Source organism: Osmerus eperlanus, chromosome 6, assembly GCF_963692335.1.
Source record: "Osmerus eperlanus chromosome 6, fOsmEpe2.1, whole genome shotgun sequence".
Lineage (NCBI taxonomy): Eukaryota > Metazoa > Chordata > Actinopteri > Osmeriformes > Osmeridae > Osmerus > Osmerus eperlanus.
In genome coordinates, this window is record NC_085023.1 from 9,544,174 (window position 1) to 9,561,240 (window position 17,067).

Below are 17,067 nucleotides of genomic sequence, written 5' to 3' on the forward strand. Positions count from 1 at the left end.
AGACGAAATATTGCAAGCTACGTCAAATGTATCAGGCCTATGTTCGTCCCGCACTGGGTTCGAACCTGCCACCTCTGACATTCCAAGCGCCACCACTACCAACTACGCCAACGTAAAGCTAGGTAACCGTCGAAGCGGGTGGCCTTTTACATACCTGAGGAGTGAGTTTCACCGATACACACCGGCTACATCTATGAACTACTTGTTCTGAGCAGGTGTTGTCAGTGAACAGGCTGTAAAACTGTTGGTTAAGACACTCATGAAAAACTGATGCTAATTATCTGGGAAACATTTTCTAACAGCAGTCAAGTTGTCATTGTTTGTGTCAAACAAGTTGTGAATTTGTTGTAACATTAAAACAGGATATCATGACTGTGCTCAAAGTGATGCTCGAGCTCCAGTGGTTTGCTCTGTGTAGGCCGTAAGGTGAACCCTGTTATCGTTTCAACCCGCTCCACAGTCTGGCATCTACACAATCTTTAGCTCATAAAAAAGAACGAGTCCTGCTAAGCTACCAAAAAAGTTTGTCGCTGAAATTCCAGTCGATTGTCGATGCGTCTATGTTTTATGCAGAACTAGTTTCTTCAGAGCGTAATAGGATTTTGGTGGCACGGTTCGACACGTGATCCTTCTACACCAATAAGGTAGCTGCTTTTTGTCAACATGGCTGGATATGGTTGTCAAATAGAGTATGGGACCTTGCACGTTAGTGTTTCCTATGTTTATTTTGCCGTGGCGGCCCGCCACAACTACATTTCTGCCGCCATGGTATCAGAAATAGGGCTGTACAAAATTTTAGGACGTCTATGTGATTGTTAGAGTGCATGTCGGAGAATAGCATGGATACGCGCTTTACACCGCAGTTGAGATTGTGCGTCTTTGAGAAGTCGTATAGCTAACTTGTCAGTTAATTTAAGCCTGTTATTGTATTAGTCTATATTCTTGCTAATTTAAATTAAGTTAACTGGTGATCCGTATTATTCCCCTGCTAGCTAAATTGCACATGTCTGTTGATTCGATAGCGATTGCTGCCTTTGCTTACGTTTGTATTTTCGGTGCATTACTATGCAGAAGTAGGCTAGTTTTAATTAATAAATAGTGGGTTTATTGTTATTATTTGCTACAGATTGCTTAGCCTATCAAGCTCAAATGAAGCAGACAGTGTACATGCTTTCGAGTACCTTAATCGATAGGCTACTGACCAACGTCAATTATTAATACGTCAATTAATAATTGGCAGCATTTATGCCATTTAGAACATACTTTATGAGTGGAAGGTCTCTAAGTAGCCTAACCTTATTGCTTTACATTTACATTTTACATTTATTCATTTAGCAGACGCTTTTATCCAAAGCGACTTCCAAGAGAGAGCTTTACAAAGTGCATAGGTCACTGATCATAACAACGAGATAGCCACAAAACATTGCAAGTAGCCAAAACATGAAGCACACATTGTGAACAACCAAAATAAGTGCCAAAGGGAAGAACCATAAAAGCATTTAGTTAAACAAGTTACAATTAAACAACATGAACTGCTATAAGTGCAAGTGTACCTGTGGAAAAAAAGCAAGCAACAATAATAAAACAATATATCACAGCGAGTACAAAAATTTAAGTCAGTTACCACTAACCACAAGAGCAACAAGTCTCTAAGCAAGAGTCATTGTGATCCTTGAGGAAACTAACATCGGGTCAAGCGAACCATTCCTAAGTACCGTTGTACTCCTGGAACAAGTGCATCTTGAGCCTTTTCTTGAAGGTGGAGAGACAGTCAGTGTCTCTGATGGAAGTGGGGAGTTGATTCCACCACTGGGGGGCCAGACAGGAGAAGAGCTTGTGTTGGGACCGGGCGGTCTTGAGCGGTGGGACCACCAGGCGGTTGTCTGAAGAAGACCGTAGGTGACGGGTGGGGGTGTAGGGCTGCAGGAGAGACTTGATGTAGACGGGTGCAGTCCCGTTCACTGCTCGGAAGGTCAATACCAGGGTCTTGAATCTGATACGGGCCATGATAGGTAGCCAGTGGAGAGAGATGAGGAGCGGGGTAACATGGGAGCGTCTGGGTAGATTGTAGACCAGGCGGGCCGCTGCGTTCTGAATCCTCTGAAGAGGGCGGGTTGCACATGCTGGGAGACCAGCGAGCAGCGAGTTGCAATAGTCCAACTTGGAGAGGACGTGAGAAGTGCTTGGACTAGCAGCTGGGTGGAGTGCTCAGACAGGTATCTCCTGATCTTCCGGATGTTGTAGAGGGTGAATCTACACGACCGGGAGACCGCAGCAATGTGGGCCGTGAGGGAGAGCTCGTCGTCCATGGTAACCCCAAGGTTCCTGGCAGAGGATGAAGGGGTCACTGTCGCAGATCCCAGGGTGATTGAGAGATCGTGGGAGATGGAGGGTTTAGCCGGGATGATGAGAAGTTCTGTTTTGGCGAGGTTCAGCTGGAGGTGGTGCTCGGTCATCCAGGCGGAGATGTCTGTGAGGCAGGCCTCAATCCTAGCTGAGATCCCCGGATCTGTCGGGGGGAACGACAGGTACAGCTGCGTGTCATCAGCGTAGCAGTGGTAGGAGAAGCCATGGGAGGTGATGATTGGTTGCTGGTGATGGTTGCTTTAGGGGAAATAGTACGAAAATATGTGCAATATTACATTAGTTATTAAACTAGGCTATTACATTAACCTGGGGGGGGGGGGGAAGACAGACTTATGTCGTTGTTGTAACATTCATTCGAATTCATTCTTCCACAAACACTGATCAACCATAAAAACAATCCTAATGAAGTATATGAAATATGATATATAAAACTGTACAAAACAGAATAATAACAGATTAAGGACACTCAGTCCTCACTGTCAGTGTCAGGACAGTTATCTCCCAGTTCCTCAGTTTCTTTTGTGTTGGCACAATTACAACAACGACATAAGTCTGTGCAACACAGTCCTGCAGAAAAACATGAACACCTGCCTGTCTCACACGCACTTTTGCAGCCGCAGTGTATCACATGCAAAACACTGTCAGGGGCCGAATTTCTGTTACGTGCAAGGTCCCATCCACTATTTGCCAAACATATCCATCCATGTTGACAAAAAGCAGCTACCTTATTGGTGTAGAACGATCACATGTCGAACCGTGCCACCAAAATCGTATTACGCTCTGAAGAAACTAGTTCTGCATAAAACAGACGCAACGATAATCGACTGGAATTTCAGCGACGAACTTTTTTTTGGTAGATTAGCACGAATCGTTCTTTTTTATGAGGTAAAGATTGTGTAGATGCCAGACTGTGGAGCGGGAATCATTTTCTAAAAGACTTTTCGTGGTTCACCTTGCAGCCTAGTAGGTGAACGAAACTTTTGGAAGACGTTGTAGCCGAATCACGTGAAAAATTACAGGATATGCTTTTTTTCCATTGGTTGTTGCATTAAATCTCACCCAGATACAATGGTGCTATTTTCCAATTGGCTATTGTATAGACCCTTTCTTTTTTTTGATTGGCTGATAAGTGGCAGGCTCGACTAAGAACTCCAGGGGAGACGCGCTTAATTCCTGCCGGTTCCATAGTGAGAGTGGCGCGGCCAGAGGAATTTTGGTTGGGTGCTGCGGCATATTAAATATATTATAAATATTTTTTTTCTGCGTGAGAAATACAATGTGTGGCGGGAGGGCGTGACAAAAGACCGAAATGAGTGACTGTCACGCTCAATGCGTGACACTTGAGAGCCCTGTGACCCATAGCTCAGCGAACCGCCCTTGGTCGACCGGCCCTTGGTCGACCGGAACAGATGCAGGTGCTGCTGTGATGTCAGGAACTTTCAGTTTAGTGCCTAACAGGTCCTTTCGTAACACTGGTGATGTTTTCTGATTGCCATTTAACTGTATACCTTGAGACAACTATCATCTCAGTATGCCTGTGCCTCGTCCATTAAACGGGACAAGTTATCCCGTGTTATCAGCGTGCGAAATCCGAAATGGCTGAAATGTGTGAGACTTGAGAGCCCTGTAAGAGTCATGCATAAATTACGGCGAAAGTGGTTTAGCTGGATTTAAAGATCCGGTGTTCTACTTGGTGTGGAGACGACTCCTGCTGCAGACACACGTGCACCACGAACGAGCAGACGGAGAGACATGATATCAGATTAGCCTTTAGCGCAGGAGTGATGGGGTAATCAGTGCCTCCTCGGGATCTGCGGCTCCGCAACTGCTGTTAGCAAAGCCCCGTAATTACGGCCACAACGCCAAAGTATTAGTTTTCTGACAACATTGTCTGTCCTATTTGACTTCATGAGCATCTGAGGCTCTCATAAGCAAATACAGCATATTGGGTGTCGCATTTCTTGTCCTTGATAAAGACTTTGATTGAAACCTGGCCAACTGCATTCGATCGGACCACTTAGACTCCCATTCAGTGACACTGTAGGCTATACTGCATTCATGGTAGACTAGGGTTGACGGACCCCTTCATATCCTCGTCTTCCTTGTGGTATTAGAGCTGTCAGTCTTGTACTGTTGGGATTACTTAAATCCAAATATCAAGGAAAGATCTAACTCATGAGAAAAAAAATTCTCTACCAAAAAACTGAGAGAAAAAGGATACAAATAGAGAGAGAGGGAGAACAAAAGAGTTAGGCCTATGAGAGTTAAAAAAGAGAGCTAAATTAAAGCCTTCATATTACAATAAGGATGTGCTGGAGGAAATAGGTGTATAATTCCTGGAAACATTAACAAGACTGCCTGCCCTGACCTTGGATTTGGTCAGTATATTGTTGATTATCTGGAGGCTGGTGAGCTAGGCATATGCAAGCCTACTACTCATTTTTTCATATCTCACCCCCTTCCTGCCCTGACTCGCCAAATTGTTTGCTACATATATCTATCTGGGAAGGTGTCTTTTAGAAAATATTTGGAAAAGGGCAGGTACTTAAAAAATATATATGTGGCAGGTGATTAGATGAACCATCTGCAGATTGTCCAAACCACTGTGGTTCAGGCACAAATGAATAATTTGAAGCTTGGCAAGATGGATTCTTGTGTAGTTGTGATCTCGCAAATCCGACTGTTTTGGAAGATTACCCCCATTCCACTGCCCAGTGCCGGTCCTAGCACATTTGGTGCCCTAGGCAAGGTTTACCGACACCAACCCCCCCCCCCCCCCCCCAAAGGCGGGGCGCCAACCACAACACGGAAATATGACGTGCCGCGGTTGGCGCCCTCTGCTGGTAGTGCGTTTGAAAGTCAAGGACAGCGTGAGGGTTCATTTAAATGGTTGCACTTGGGAAATTGCCGCCCCCCTCTTCATGCCGCCCTAGGTGTCTGCCTATGTCGCCTATAGGAAGGACCGACACTGCCACTGCCCACATGAATTCACACAAAAAGACCTAACCGAGAAGTGGAGGAGTCATGCTCAAAATAAAGTCAGAAAACACAGGTTCCCTATCTTCATTGTCTCTAAAAGTGCATTAAAAAAAAATACAGTCACTGTATTTAAAGACTGTCACTGGCTAGCTGTTCTATTCTTGGCCGTGAGGGTGATTTGTCACTATCAAGCTTTAAATCTAATTTCGTTTTTCTCTCCGGCTCTGATTTAAAACTACGGCTGCATCTATATCAGCTGTCCTCAGAGAGGGAGGAAAGATGGAGGGATGAGAAGTGTAGGAGAGAAAGATTATAAGAGTTGGTGAGAGGAGCAGGAGATTCATCAGATAAGAACTAGAGGAAGGAGAGAGGTACGAGGACTGGTTAGGGAGAGTGTGAATAAAGAGGGATGGACCAGAGGTACAAGTCATGGGAAGGACTAAATAAATAACTTGTAAATGATAAAAGGGAGGACAGAAGGAGGAGTCAGATGATATTATAAATCATTACTTACTCACCATAGTAACAGCCTTTGTTAGTGTCCTGCACATCATCTCCTATTGTGTGTTATCTCAAGTCTTTCTTTATGGATTACAAAGTAAACGTTTAACTGATAAGGTTAAAAAGGCAATACATACTTTACAGGACTTGACTGCACAGACTGCATGTGCTTTCATTTCAAATTGAACACAAATTTACAATTGACTTTTTATTTGAATGCCTCCGTAAAGAGGTATCGAAGTATTCAGCAAACGCAAGCTAATATTTTGAGTGTATCTTGTTTAAGGATTTTCTATTTAGTTTGAAGTGATTTATCTAACTAGATCCCACAAAGCTTTTTGCCTGTATGTGTAGACACAAAATATTCTAGTTATACATAAATATTCGTCTTCACACTCCCACACTGGAAAGGTTTGAAATTAATTTCAGTCCTCTTCAGCTTGTGTTTGTAGTCTACCCTGTCCCGACCTTGAAAACAAGCAGTCTCAAACATGAACTCAAAGATTTAAGATGTGTGCATGCATGTGTTTAACTAGGTCGATCATCTTTTTCCAACCTTCACACAGTGTAAGAGAGAGAGAAAGAGAGAGACAGACAGGGAGTGTCGGGCGGACATGGACATTGAATTCTCTATTGATCCCCCGAAAGCCCTGAGGTATAAATTCTCCCATAGTTACAGATTAAATCAATAGGTAATTAGTCTCCAACATAAATGACGGGCTAGATAGGCTCAACCCCAGTATCCTGACAATACCCTATTTTGGAGGAGGTGGTTGCTTCTTCTACATCTTCCTAAACACATCTCCTCCTTCGTTCCTCAACCATTACCACCAAGTATTTGAAGAGTTCCACACCCAGGCACAGAGCAGGTCCTTTGCATGCTAAGCCAGGTTGACAGGCAGGATTGGTGTCCTTGCCGTTTCTCTCGTTTTTAGTCTGGTTTGTATCTAGTTTGCGTAGCATTCAAAATGTTTCTGGTATATTTGTTTGGATTTCATTTCTGGAAGCTCAACCCCTGTCCAATGCAGGTTCCATCTGGCATGGTCTGGCTCCACATAATGCTGTGTGTGTATGTGTGTGTGTTCTGTCTGGACTCTGCAGACATGACACACCCACACAGATTTTTGCATAAATCACAAATTGTATTTGTGTTTCCCAAAAGAAACACACCTGTTTAGTTTACAGGACCAAGATATGGAGAAACATGCAACACAGATTAAACCCTAAAGATGAAGAAGGATATGCATGTTTATCTATGGAGATTAAGACCAAAAAGAGGTTGTGTGTGACTGTGTGTGGTCTCTCTTAGGCCGGGAGCCCCACATCTGTGAACGCCCCCTGCAGCTTCTCAAGGACATCTGTCACCCCCTCCAACCAGGACATCTGCAGGTAAACATCATTCTTCCTTCTGCCCTGTTTCCCAATCCACCTTTCCTCCCAGTATGGCCTGCAGAACATCTCCCACCAGAACACTCAAGACCAGGGACAAATACACTGGAATCTGGGAATTGGAAAAGGCTTTATAGAACTGAATCAGTGGAGAGGACATCTGTACATATTACATGTTTGGTTGTATATTTGGACCATAAAAAAAAAAAAAAAGGCTGCTCGATAACGACAAGTCATTTCATGAAGACATTTCATTCAGAAAAGGGTATACTGCTGTGTGTGGATGAACAGCTATAATTAGACCCCAGGGTTCTCCTCAGCCCCTGCCGACTACCCTCTCCCTCTGCTATGTTTTTGTTTATGCTGTCTTCAAATGCATGCTCTCCTCTTGTTTCATTATTTTTCTTCTTTCTTCTTGTGTCAACTCCCCTTCCTGCTATACTCCTGTTCCCTCGATCATCTGCTGTCTATCTCACCTGACATACACATGCATACACCTATGTGCACACATGCCTGCAAACACCCCTCCAACACATGCAGTCATAGCGCCACAGACCAGGACATGGAATCCCAGAAACCTTTGCACACAGCTGTGGTGCTATTGAACTCAAATGGCAAAACATCTCAGGGTTCTGTGGGTGTGTCCATCACCACCCTCAGTCTGGACGCACCCCCTGCTCCCAAGGTCTCTAAACCCAGGGGCAAAGTCTCTTTTGGGGCCGACTGGCTCTCTTTGCTCCGCCCCTCGGCGGTGAACATGGGGTCCAATGGGACTTTGAAGTTCTCCCGCTCTCTCAATGACGTGGGCCAGCGCATGGACAGCCTGTGTAGCGGCCTGCACTTTATAGACCGCACCTGCTCCGAGGGAGAGCTGGAGGTGAAGCCCGACCCAGTCCAGACCGCCAACACGGACCGCCGCACGCACACGCTCAACAGCAAGCCCAGCCAGGCCCCCACACAGCACACTGCACACAACCACCGCCACCTCGTCCCTTCCTTCACCAACAACTACAAATACATGGGAGGTCTCTCCCCTGACTACTGCTCCCCCCAACCTACCCCTGGAATCCCCCCTCCTCCTCCCCCTCCCCCTCCCAGCACCCACTTTCACCCTCCCAGCTCCAATCTGCTCCGTCTTTTCCTACCCTTTTCTCGCTCCTCCACCTCTGCCAGCCTGCAGTGCTCGGAGCTGGGCAGCTACGCCTCTCGCCTACACATCACCAAGTCCTCCAGCGCCTTCCTGGGAGGCAGCGAACTGGGGGTTGGAGTTGAAGACCTCATGGGGGATGACGAGGTGTTTGAGATGGAGCAGGAAAGAACCAGCCAGACCCCACTGGAAAGGCCTGGGACAGGCCTAGGAACTGGAGGCAGGGTAGCGAGTGTGCATGCTCCCCTTTGCTTTATGGATGAAGACAGTGATCTGGACCCGTGCTCATCTCATGTCTCAGAAAAAAATGGGCCCCTCTCACCCTACTCTCTGTCCGGGGACTGCTGCAGGTGGGTGATTGTTTGGTCAGTACACCAACCCCTGTGCCCTGAAGTTGTAGAATCCGTCCAATGCACCCCTGAGTAAATTGAACTGACCAGTATAGTCCTATAGGGAACATTTTTGCTGGATTTACCCTCTCCTGTTCCGAAACGTGATAGGACCCTCTTTCCTTAACATGTTGATAGTTCAGTCCTGTGGAATGTCCCCCACCCACCTGAATCAACCACCTCCATCTCAGCTGTCTGGAGACTGGAGCTTCACTACAAAGGAGCTACACACACACACCACACAAATACACACTCACACAGTGTCTGCTCTCATGTTGTTCCTTAACCCAAACAGTCCTGTGTCCTATCCTACCTCCATCTACTGCAATAGAATGCAAATGAAATCATATCACGTCTATGGTATTTTGTCTGTGCCCTTTTTGTGTGTTTTCCCAATGTAGTGCATGGAATGTCTCCTTTCGGATCCATCTGTTGTTGACTATAATACCTGGGATTTAGAGAGGTCGAGAGAACTGGCTTTTCAAGCTCAGGGTAGAACTGCGTGGAACACTGTAGAAGAGCTTCATTTCGTGTTGGAGTCTCTTTTGGAATTCCTCTATTTCTATCAGGCTTACAGGAGGAAGGAAGACAGCCGAGCAAGAAAGTTACAATGAAGAAGGGAGGGAGAAAGAAAGGAGGGAGAAAAAAAGGATCTGTGAGTTGAAACTTCCTATGAAGGCGGGACAGAAAAATGCTCTATGGTGCCATGCAGTCATAATGAAGGCATTGCAAATTCCTTGCATAATTGTAAAATGGCTTGCCCGTATTGTAATGTAAATGCACACTTTCTTACATACTTGTGTTAGTATTAATTGGGCTGTGTACTCTCTGCATTATTCGGTTCCCAAAGCAGCTGTAGTCTGTCTGCATTCCTTCCACATCTGCCTGTTAGACAGAGACAATCTGGCAAGTCCATTTTTAAGGGAATGAGAGGTATATGTAATGATCTGCTGTGGTTTGATGGCTTGAATAACCACCATGGAAGGAGCCATTATCCTACAGGACTCTACCTAGTCCTGTGAGGGTTACTCTTAGGGAATAGAACTCCCAGAGTGCCCATCAACTTACCAGATCACATAAAGCCAGTCATGAGGACTCCCTCTCTCATGCCCAACCTAGGGGTTTACTCTTATCTAACTATAATTCCAAGAATCTCTCGGTCTGTCTGTCAGTTTGTGTGTGTCTATGGCTCGATTATCTCATGAACTGGGCACTGTATGCATTCAAAATCTTTCTTAGAACTCAAGGACATGCAGTGGGATGTTGTGAAAAGTAGGCCTACAAAGTTGCATGTGTTGCATCATGGGCACTTAATTGAGTGGAAAACCTCAGACGCTGAATTCCCCTTTTCACAAATATGCTGCCTGAACCAGTTGTCAATCAATTTTAAATTCAGCGAATCATTTCACAGTATTATAAGGGGGGAGGTACACAGACAACTCGCTCCATCTAGTCCTATTGTACACGGATTTGATTTTCATTGATTTGCTAGGCGTTATCGAATGAGGACTTACTTGCTGGACAATATTTGAATTGGCAATTCAAAGATACGTTTTTGAGACTGTCACCTAGAAGCTAATTACAGCGCAGATACAGCCAGATGAGCAGTGCTGAATGATAATTCTGGCACAATAGTTTGAAAGAGCTTCTTTCAAAGGGTTTTCTTCATGGATTAAATTATGACGAGCTAACAGCAAGACAATATGAATTGGATACTTTATTTTCAGTATAGATCAGTGAATTTTGTTATGTTAATGAATTAACGCGTTAACTGATAGTCCATATTGATGCTCAGTAATATCGGTAATCAAACTGTGAAAAGGTTTTACCTATGCACACAGACTCCAATTAAGTTAACAGAGAATCAACTTGCCAAAATCTTAATCACCAGCTGCACCATTGACACTGCACTAGTTTATTTAATTTAAGGTTAACTAGAGAGAGGGAGCTGGGAAATAACAGAGGTCAGGGATCAGTAGGCAGATTATCGGCTTCAAATGGCCTCTTAAGGACAGATCACGCACACACACACGCTGACATTCCTGTGTTTTAGGCTGTAGTCATGTGGCCTGAAGCGTGAGTCTAGGGTCAAGGCTGACGTGTGCATGTGCGTATGTGTGAGTGAATATGTTTATTATTTTGTATTTATTTTTTAATATGATTATTCCGTAATCATATCTGTTTGGCACTAGCTATTGGAGAGGTAAGGAGAAGAGAGGAGAGAGGTTGGGTGGGATGATAAATAAAAGACAAAGAGAAAAGAAAAAAGACTGCCAGTGGTGTTACTAATTGGATTGTGTCTGTGTGATCTGGGTGATTCAGGGAGTAGGATGAGATTAAGATGTTCTGACTGAAAACAGGATAAGAGGAGAGAACTAAACACATCTGATGGACCTGCTGTCATCACCTGCCTTCTCCCCTCTTCAACCTACCGTAATTTAGATCACAATCCTTAAGCGAACTCAAGATGAACAGATAAGTTCTGTAAACTTCTGGTATTTACCAGAACCAGCTCTGAAAGATGAGAGAGAGAAGAATGCATGGATAAAGTTTGTTACTGAGAGAGTGGCTGATAGAGTGGATAAAAGAATAGGAAGATATGTTAAGTGTAACTACAGTTATGTAAAGACACTCAGAAAAACTGAAGAATTGGGAATGAAGTGCACTTTTTGTGTCTGTCATCCCTTCATCTTCAATTTCTGCTTTTACATTGTAATTTAATTTTGTATTTCCTGTTGGCATTTTCTTGCTGCACCCTTGCAGTCTTACAATAGACAGCTCAGTATCGTGTGTACTGGCCGTGGAAGCAGTTGAAATTAAATCAAATGTTCCTTCAGTATACATTTATGTTTTCAGCAGTGTACAAAACAAGTGTCTAGACACAAATCAATTTGTCTTATTCTTCACAGCGAGGCCATCAATAGTTTTGCCGTGGGTGCAGTGTACAGTCTTGGGTCCATTATTGTATTTGTTCTGACATGTCATCTTTCCATTTTACTGTCCCAAGGATCTAGTTGAATGTGGAGAGTCTGAATCTCTGTCCATCTAAGAGAAGAACCTCATGCAGGGATGTTACCTGTCCCACCCTCTCTCCCTCTGTTAGATTGTGATGTGCTTTCATTATGTTACTTATAATGCTGTGTTGTGTTTCTTGAATAAAGCGTATAGGAAAAATAATATCCCAAATAATATTATTTTGTGGCCTTGGTGCCTATCATAAGGTCCCTTCTCCCTGCTACACTCATACACTCTACCTTCATTATCTGAACTGCTCTTTCTCTAAGTTCACAGATATAATATACACAAAATATACATATTCATGTCTATATTGTGTATTATATATAATATAACATGCATAAATTAATACATATATATATATGAAACATGCCAGATTCCACACCTGCCACCCTCCAATGCTTTCATTTTCCTTTGTTCACCCTGCCTATAAATCTTTTAATGCTTTGGCCGGATGAGTAGACTGGAAATAGTAATTATCCTGCTCGTTGACTCCTCCAACCTGAAATGTGTGTGTATCCGCACAACCTCCTCATCCGCTCCTCAACTTGGGACAGTCTGCATCCATATGTGCGACAACTGCATTTTTGTAGAATATTTTTCCAGTCCTTGTCCTTGAAACAATTTCACAAGGAAAAAAACATTCACATGTTTGTCCATTATCCAATTTAGGATAATGTTGCATATTTGAAATCCCTTCATGTGTATTTAAGGATAATTTATTTACATTTTATTCTATGATCTTGGCCTTGTTTCAAACTGTTATATCACTTGTAGAAAAGTTTATAGTTGAGGAGCACCTCTCTCTCTACCCTTCCTGTCTCTCTTCATCCCTCCATTCCTCCCTTTTCTCCATCCATACTAGCCTGCTAAACCGTTAGCCACAGTGGCTCTGCTGGAGAATTAGCTGCACATTATCCAGCAGCTCACTTTCATTCAACATAATCCCATGGGCTTTTAAAACCACTCGCTATTTGCAGCTTTCAAATCAGCCAGGTCTTTTTAGAGAGTCATCTGTTGTGGAGCTCAAAGGGTCTGGTAATAGGGAGCTCATTGTTCATTCACTTTGAATGAACCAGCCAGCCAGCAACCTACCAGCCAACCTGCCAGCCACCCTGAAAAAGATCACCACACTGGCATTGGAAATAAAAGTGGCATTTAAACTGGTCATGCCTCACTGTGGCATCCTCTATTCTGTCTGACGTGTGTGTGTGTGTGTGTGTGTGTGTGTGTGTGTGTGTGTGTGTGTGTGGTCGCATGCCAAAACTTTACTGGTTGTTGTGCATTTTCCCTCAATCTATTTTTTAAAACTTCCCTATGGGTCTTATCTCACCCTAGTCACCTTCCCTGAACAGACACACACCCAAACCCTCACACATGCACACACCCCGGGCAGTCTCTTACACATGATCACATCTACACAAATAGTGTAGACACACAATGTTCTCTCTCTCTCTTTCACACACACACTTTATCACACTATCACACCCCAACATTCCTCCAGAGTGGAGGTGACTAATAGGCCTTGGCCAGTCAGCAGCCTGTGGATGCCAGGCTATGAGAGAGGGGGAAGGAGAGGAGACTATTTGACCCAAGATTAAATATCAGATTGATACCTTTTGGAGAATGGCCATTCTATACTGTATGTGCTCTGAAAAAGCCTGATTCAATATCAGCAGTGCGTATATACAGAATATCTTATCAGTATCTGAGTGGGTTTGTGTGCGTGTGTGTGTGCGTGTTCAAGTATGTATTAAAATTCCAATAGTATGAATTATTATTATTAACTTATTGGCCAGTTACCCAGACATGGATTAGGCCTATTCCAAAAGTTAGAGAAAGATTTAATGAAGATCTCCATTGAAAACGTTTTAAGTCTAGGACTAGGCTTAATCTATGTCTGGGAAAATGGGCCATTGTGTGGTAACATAACATGCTGTACCAATTCATCAGCCACATAAGAGTATGTCACCAAAACTCTGTATCGGATCTTCAACAACATCGGAGTGGACTCATGAATAGGATCGTCTTTTGATGACACAATGGTGTCATTGGTGGTTAAAATTGCATTGGTGTAATTTTGGAATTAGATTTGTTATTGTACATAGCCTTTGTGATGAGTACAGGGAGTCAGGGAGTCAGGTGGCAGAGCGTTAGGGAAGCGGGCTTGTAATCAGAAGGTTGCCAGTTCGATTCCCGGCCGTGCCAGATGACGTTGTGTCCTTGGGCAAGGCACTTCACCCTACTTGCCTCGGGGGAATGTCCCTGTACTTACTGTAAGTCGCTCTGGATAAGAGCGTCTGCTAAATGACTAAATGTAAGTACAGTGAGGAACTTCCTTTCCTCTTCTTTATGGTCACAGTTCAGGGAACAGGAACCTTTATTCAAACTTATCCCTGTTCTGTTTCTATTACTATCTCAAGCTGTCTGTTAGTGTCCAGTCCAGTAGTCATTGTGAGGTTTGGTCTGTTATCTGGGGTCTGTGTCTGGATCTTATGTAGGGTGACCAGACGTCCTCTTTTACCCGGACATGTCCTCTTTTCGAGACCTAAAAAATTGGGATTTTGCCTTGTCGGATATTTGTTTTTCTCTGGGTCTTTCACAATTATTACGCCCTTACAAGTTTTGGAAAGGGTATCTCCCTTACGTTCCACCTTCTTGCGCAAGCTCTGACTGTAGAGAGAACTGTCATTGGTCGACCGCCTTCTCAGTGTTGCAAGATGCGCGATAATTATCCTCCAAACACAATCCCTTTGGTACGATACTTCGCCATTTCTAATCTGGCAACACTGAGCACCTTGCCGCCTCCACAGTTGCATTGTTTACAACATCACATGACATCTGCAGCCATGCCAAACGTAAATGTAATTTCACGGACAAACTAAAAAAAATAAAAAATACTCATGTTTTCACCTCGGCCGTGATGCATCGGAAGCTGAGTACATGAAATGCACTCTGCCCCCCCGCCGCCACGAAGTGTCCTCTTTTTCACAAACTCAAATCTGTTCACCCTATTTTGTGGTCCAGTATAGTCGGAACTGCACTGATGTTGTGCGTGTGCCCTTCATCCCTGTAGGATCTGCCACTGCGAGGGCGATGATGAGAGTCCTCTGATCACGCCGTGCCACTGCACGGGCAGCCTGCGCTTCGTCCACCAGGCCTGCCTGCAGCAGTGGATCAAGAGCTCAGACACACGCTGCTGCGAGCTCTGCAAGTACGAGTTCATCATGGAGACCAAGCTGAAGCCCCTGCGCAAGGTTAGACCCTGTTGTGTGTGCGCATGTTTGTTTAACTATTCATGTCAGGTTTCGAAGCCCCCCCAAGAATAATAAAACAAGGAACATTTGTGTGGAGACATTTTCTTGGTCTTCGCAAGTTCAAGTGCTATTTCTAGGGGGTTTTAGAGATTTTAAGGTTAAGATTCAAATTTCTGTTGGGGTTAGAATTAAGAATGAACCCAATCGTTTTAAGAGTTAAGGATATTTCTAGGGTTAAGTTTAGGTTTCGGGTTAGGTTTAGGGTTGAGGTTAGGTTTTGGGGTTACGGTTAGGGTTAATTAGGGGTAAGGGGAAACAGTGTTTTGAATGGAACTGAAGTTTCAGTCCCCATAAGAATAGCCACGCAAACTTGTGTTTGTGCACGTGTATGTGACTGACAAACAGAAACATTCTGCTGGAGGACACTTAACCACAGAAACCTGATTTCTATAGCTCAGATAAGCAAAGAGTCACCTCAGATCTCTTCAGATCATTTTCCAAAATGAAAGGCCCTGACATTAGGGCTCTTCACTTTTGAAGATGATATGAGGGGAGTCAAGGGAGAAATCTGAGGCACGGTACAATTTTCTTCAATAAATTTATCATTAACTTCATCGTCCCCCCGGCCCCCCAGATTGGACAGTTTAATTAAAATGCCTCCACTCAAGATTAGCTACATAAAAGCCCTTAAATAAAGCTTTTCTGTTCATAGCTTGTGAACCCCCATTGAGCACACAGACACACCAAGTGATCCCAAAATCCTGATGTAGTATTTGGTCTGGTGTTTCACTTCCAAACTGACCCCCAGACAGTCTGGTTGTCAGGGGTGTGTGCAGTGTTAGGTGTGTGTTTTGCTGGTCTGTGTTTCTTTGTGGCCACTCTGCTGGAGTGCATCTATTATAAAGGCAGAACCAGACAGGGTGTCAGGTTAACAGACTGGCCAGTCTAGGACAACTGGTGGAGAGGGAGATCTATACCCACTGTCTGCCAGAGATGCAGTGTTGTAGTCCATGCCCCCCCCTTCTTCCAGTGCCAGCCTCTACCCATGTATCACTGCTCATTGGTCATACAGTTAGTGAAATCCTCGTGGACATGTGGCGTATATCAACCTGCGTGCTTTAACCTTTTAAGGAGTGAGTTATTTTTCCAAAACGGAAGCTAGCTAGTTTTAGTTAGCTTCCGTTACCTAGCAACCTAGCATAATACTTGTAGCAATGCTACTACCTGCTAGTGTTACTTGTTAGCCTCCTAATTGTAAATTTTGAAGCCATACTATAGCGTTTGTCATATAGTTTTTGTCTATCGGAAAATAGTCGGTTGGAATGTTCAGAATCACATATGTGTGACGCTACTCCTTTAAAGACTACCGCTGAGTGGATGAGCTGGCCAGGTTATTTCTCTCTCCCCTGACGTTCTCTTTCTCCTCCTCCATTTGTTACCTCCTCTTCCCCCTTCCAATATTTTCCTTGCTACAGTGCTACAGTAAATGCTAAATGATACATTGCCTTTCAAGACTTCATTTAGTCTTGTTTAAGTGCATTAGACCTGGAAAGCCCTGAATGACTGCTTTTAGAAGTGTGAGACCAATGACAATTAGTAGACCAGCCATAGTTTCTGACCATGCTGACTGAATGCTCGCCCTCAAATATTTATGCCCCAATTCAGCAGTTGGAGGAGGTAGGTCAAGCCATTGCGGTGGTGGCAGGCTGGAGAGTTAATGGCCTGTTGCTCATCGGTGTTGTCGATCTGACGTCCAGCCAATATAATATTGCTACAGTGCCTGGCCACGCACCAGTGTGTGACTTCCACAGACTACAGCACTTTGTGTGGCTTCCCAGTGGATCCAAATGATGTATTTGAAAAGTCTATCTGACTACCTGTCTGTGTATGGATATCAACACTTTTTCTACTTCTTCCCCGCTCCTTCCTTACTATTTCACCCACATTGCCCCTTCCCTTCTTTTTCTCTCTCCCTTTTTTTCTCTCTCTCTCTCCCTTTCAAACTCTCTCCCTTCCCTCTTCC

At 44.1% G+C, this 17,067-nt stretch overlaps 1 protein-coding gene across 7 annotated transcripts in view; it reads left to right on the plus strand.

Annotated features, from left to right (window-relative positions):
• Positions 1-17,067, plus strand: part of marchf8 (membrane-associated ring finger (C3HC4) 8) — a 64,494-nt gene that overhangs the window by 40,997 nt on the left and 6,430 nt on the right. For 6 of the 7 annotated variants that reach the window (XR_009930614.1, XR_009930613.1, XR_009930615.1 and 3 more), the window contains 3 exons: positions 7,157-7,236; positions 7,777-8,733; positions 14,864-15,044. Coding sequence is in view for 1 of the 7 variants with exons in the window: in XM_062463317.1 (XP_062319301.1) it covers positions 7,157-7,236; positions 7,777-8,733; positions 14,864-15,044 (1,218 nt within the window). In the remaining 6 variants the exon portion in view is untranslated. The remainder of the gene's footprint in view (positions 1-7,156; positions 7,237-7,776; positions 8,734-14,863; positions 15,045-17,067) is intronic. The other variant, XR_009930618.1, reaches the window with a different exon arrangement.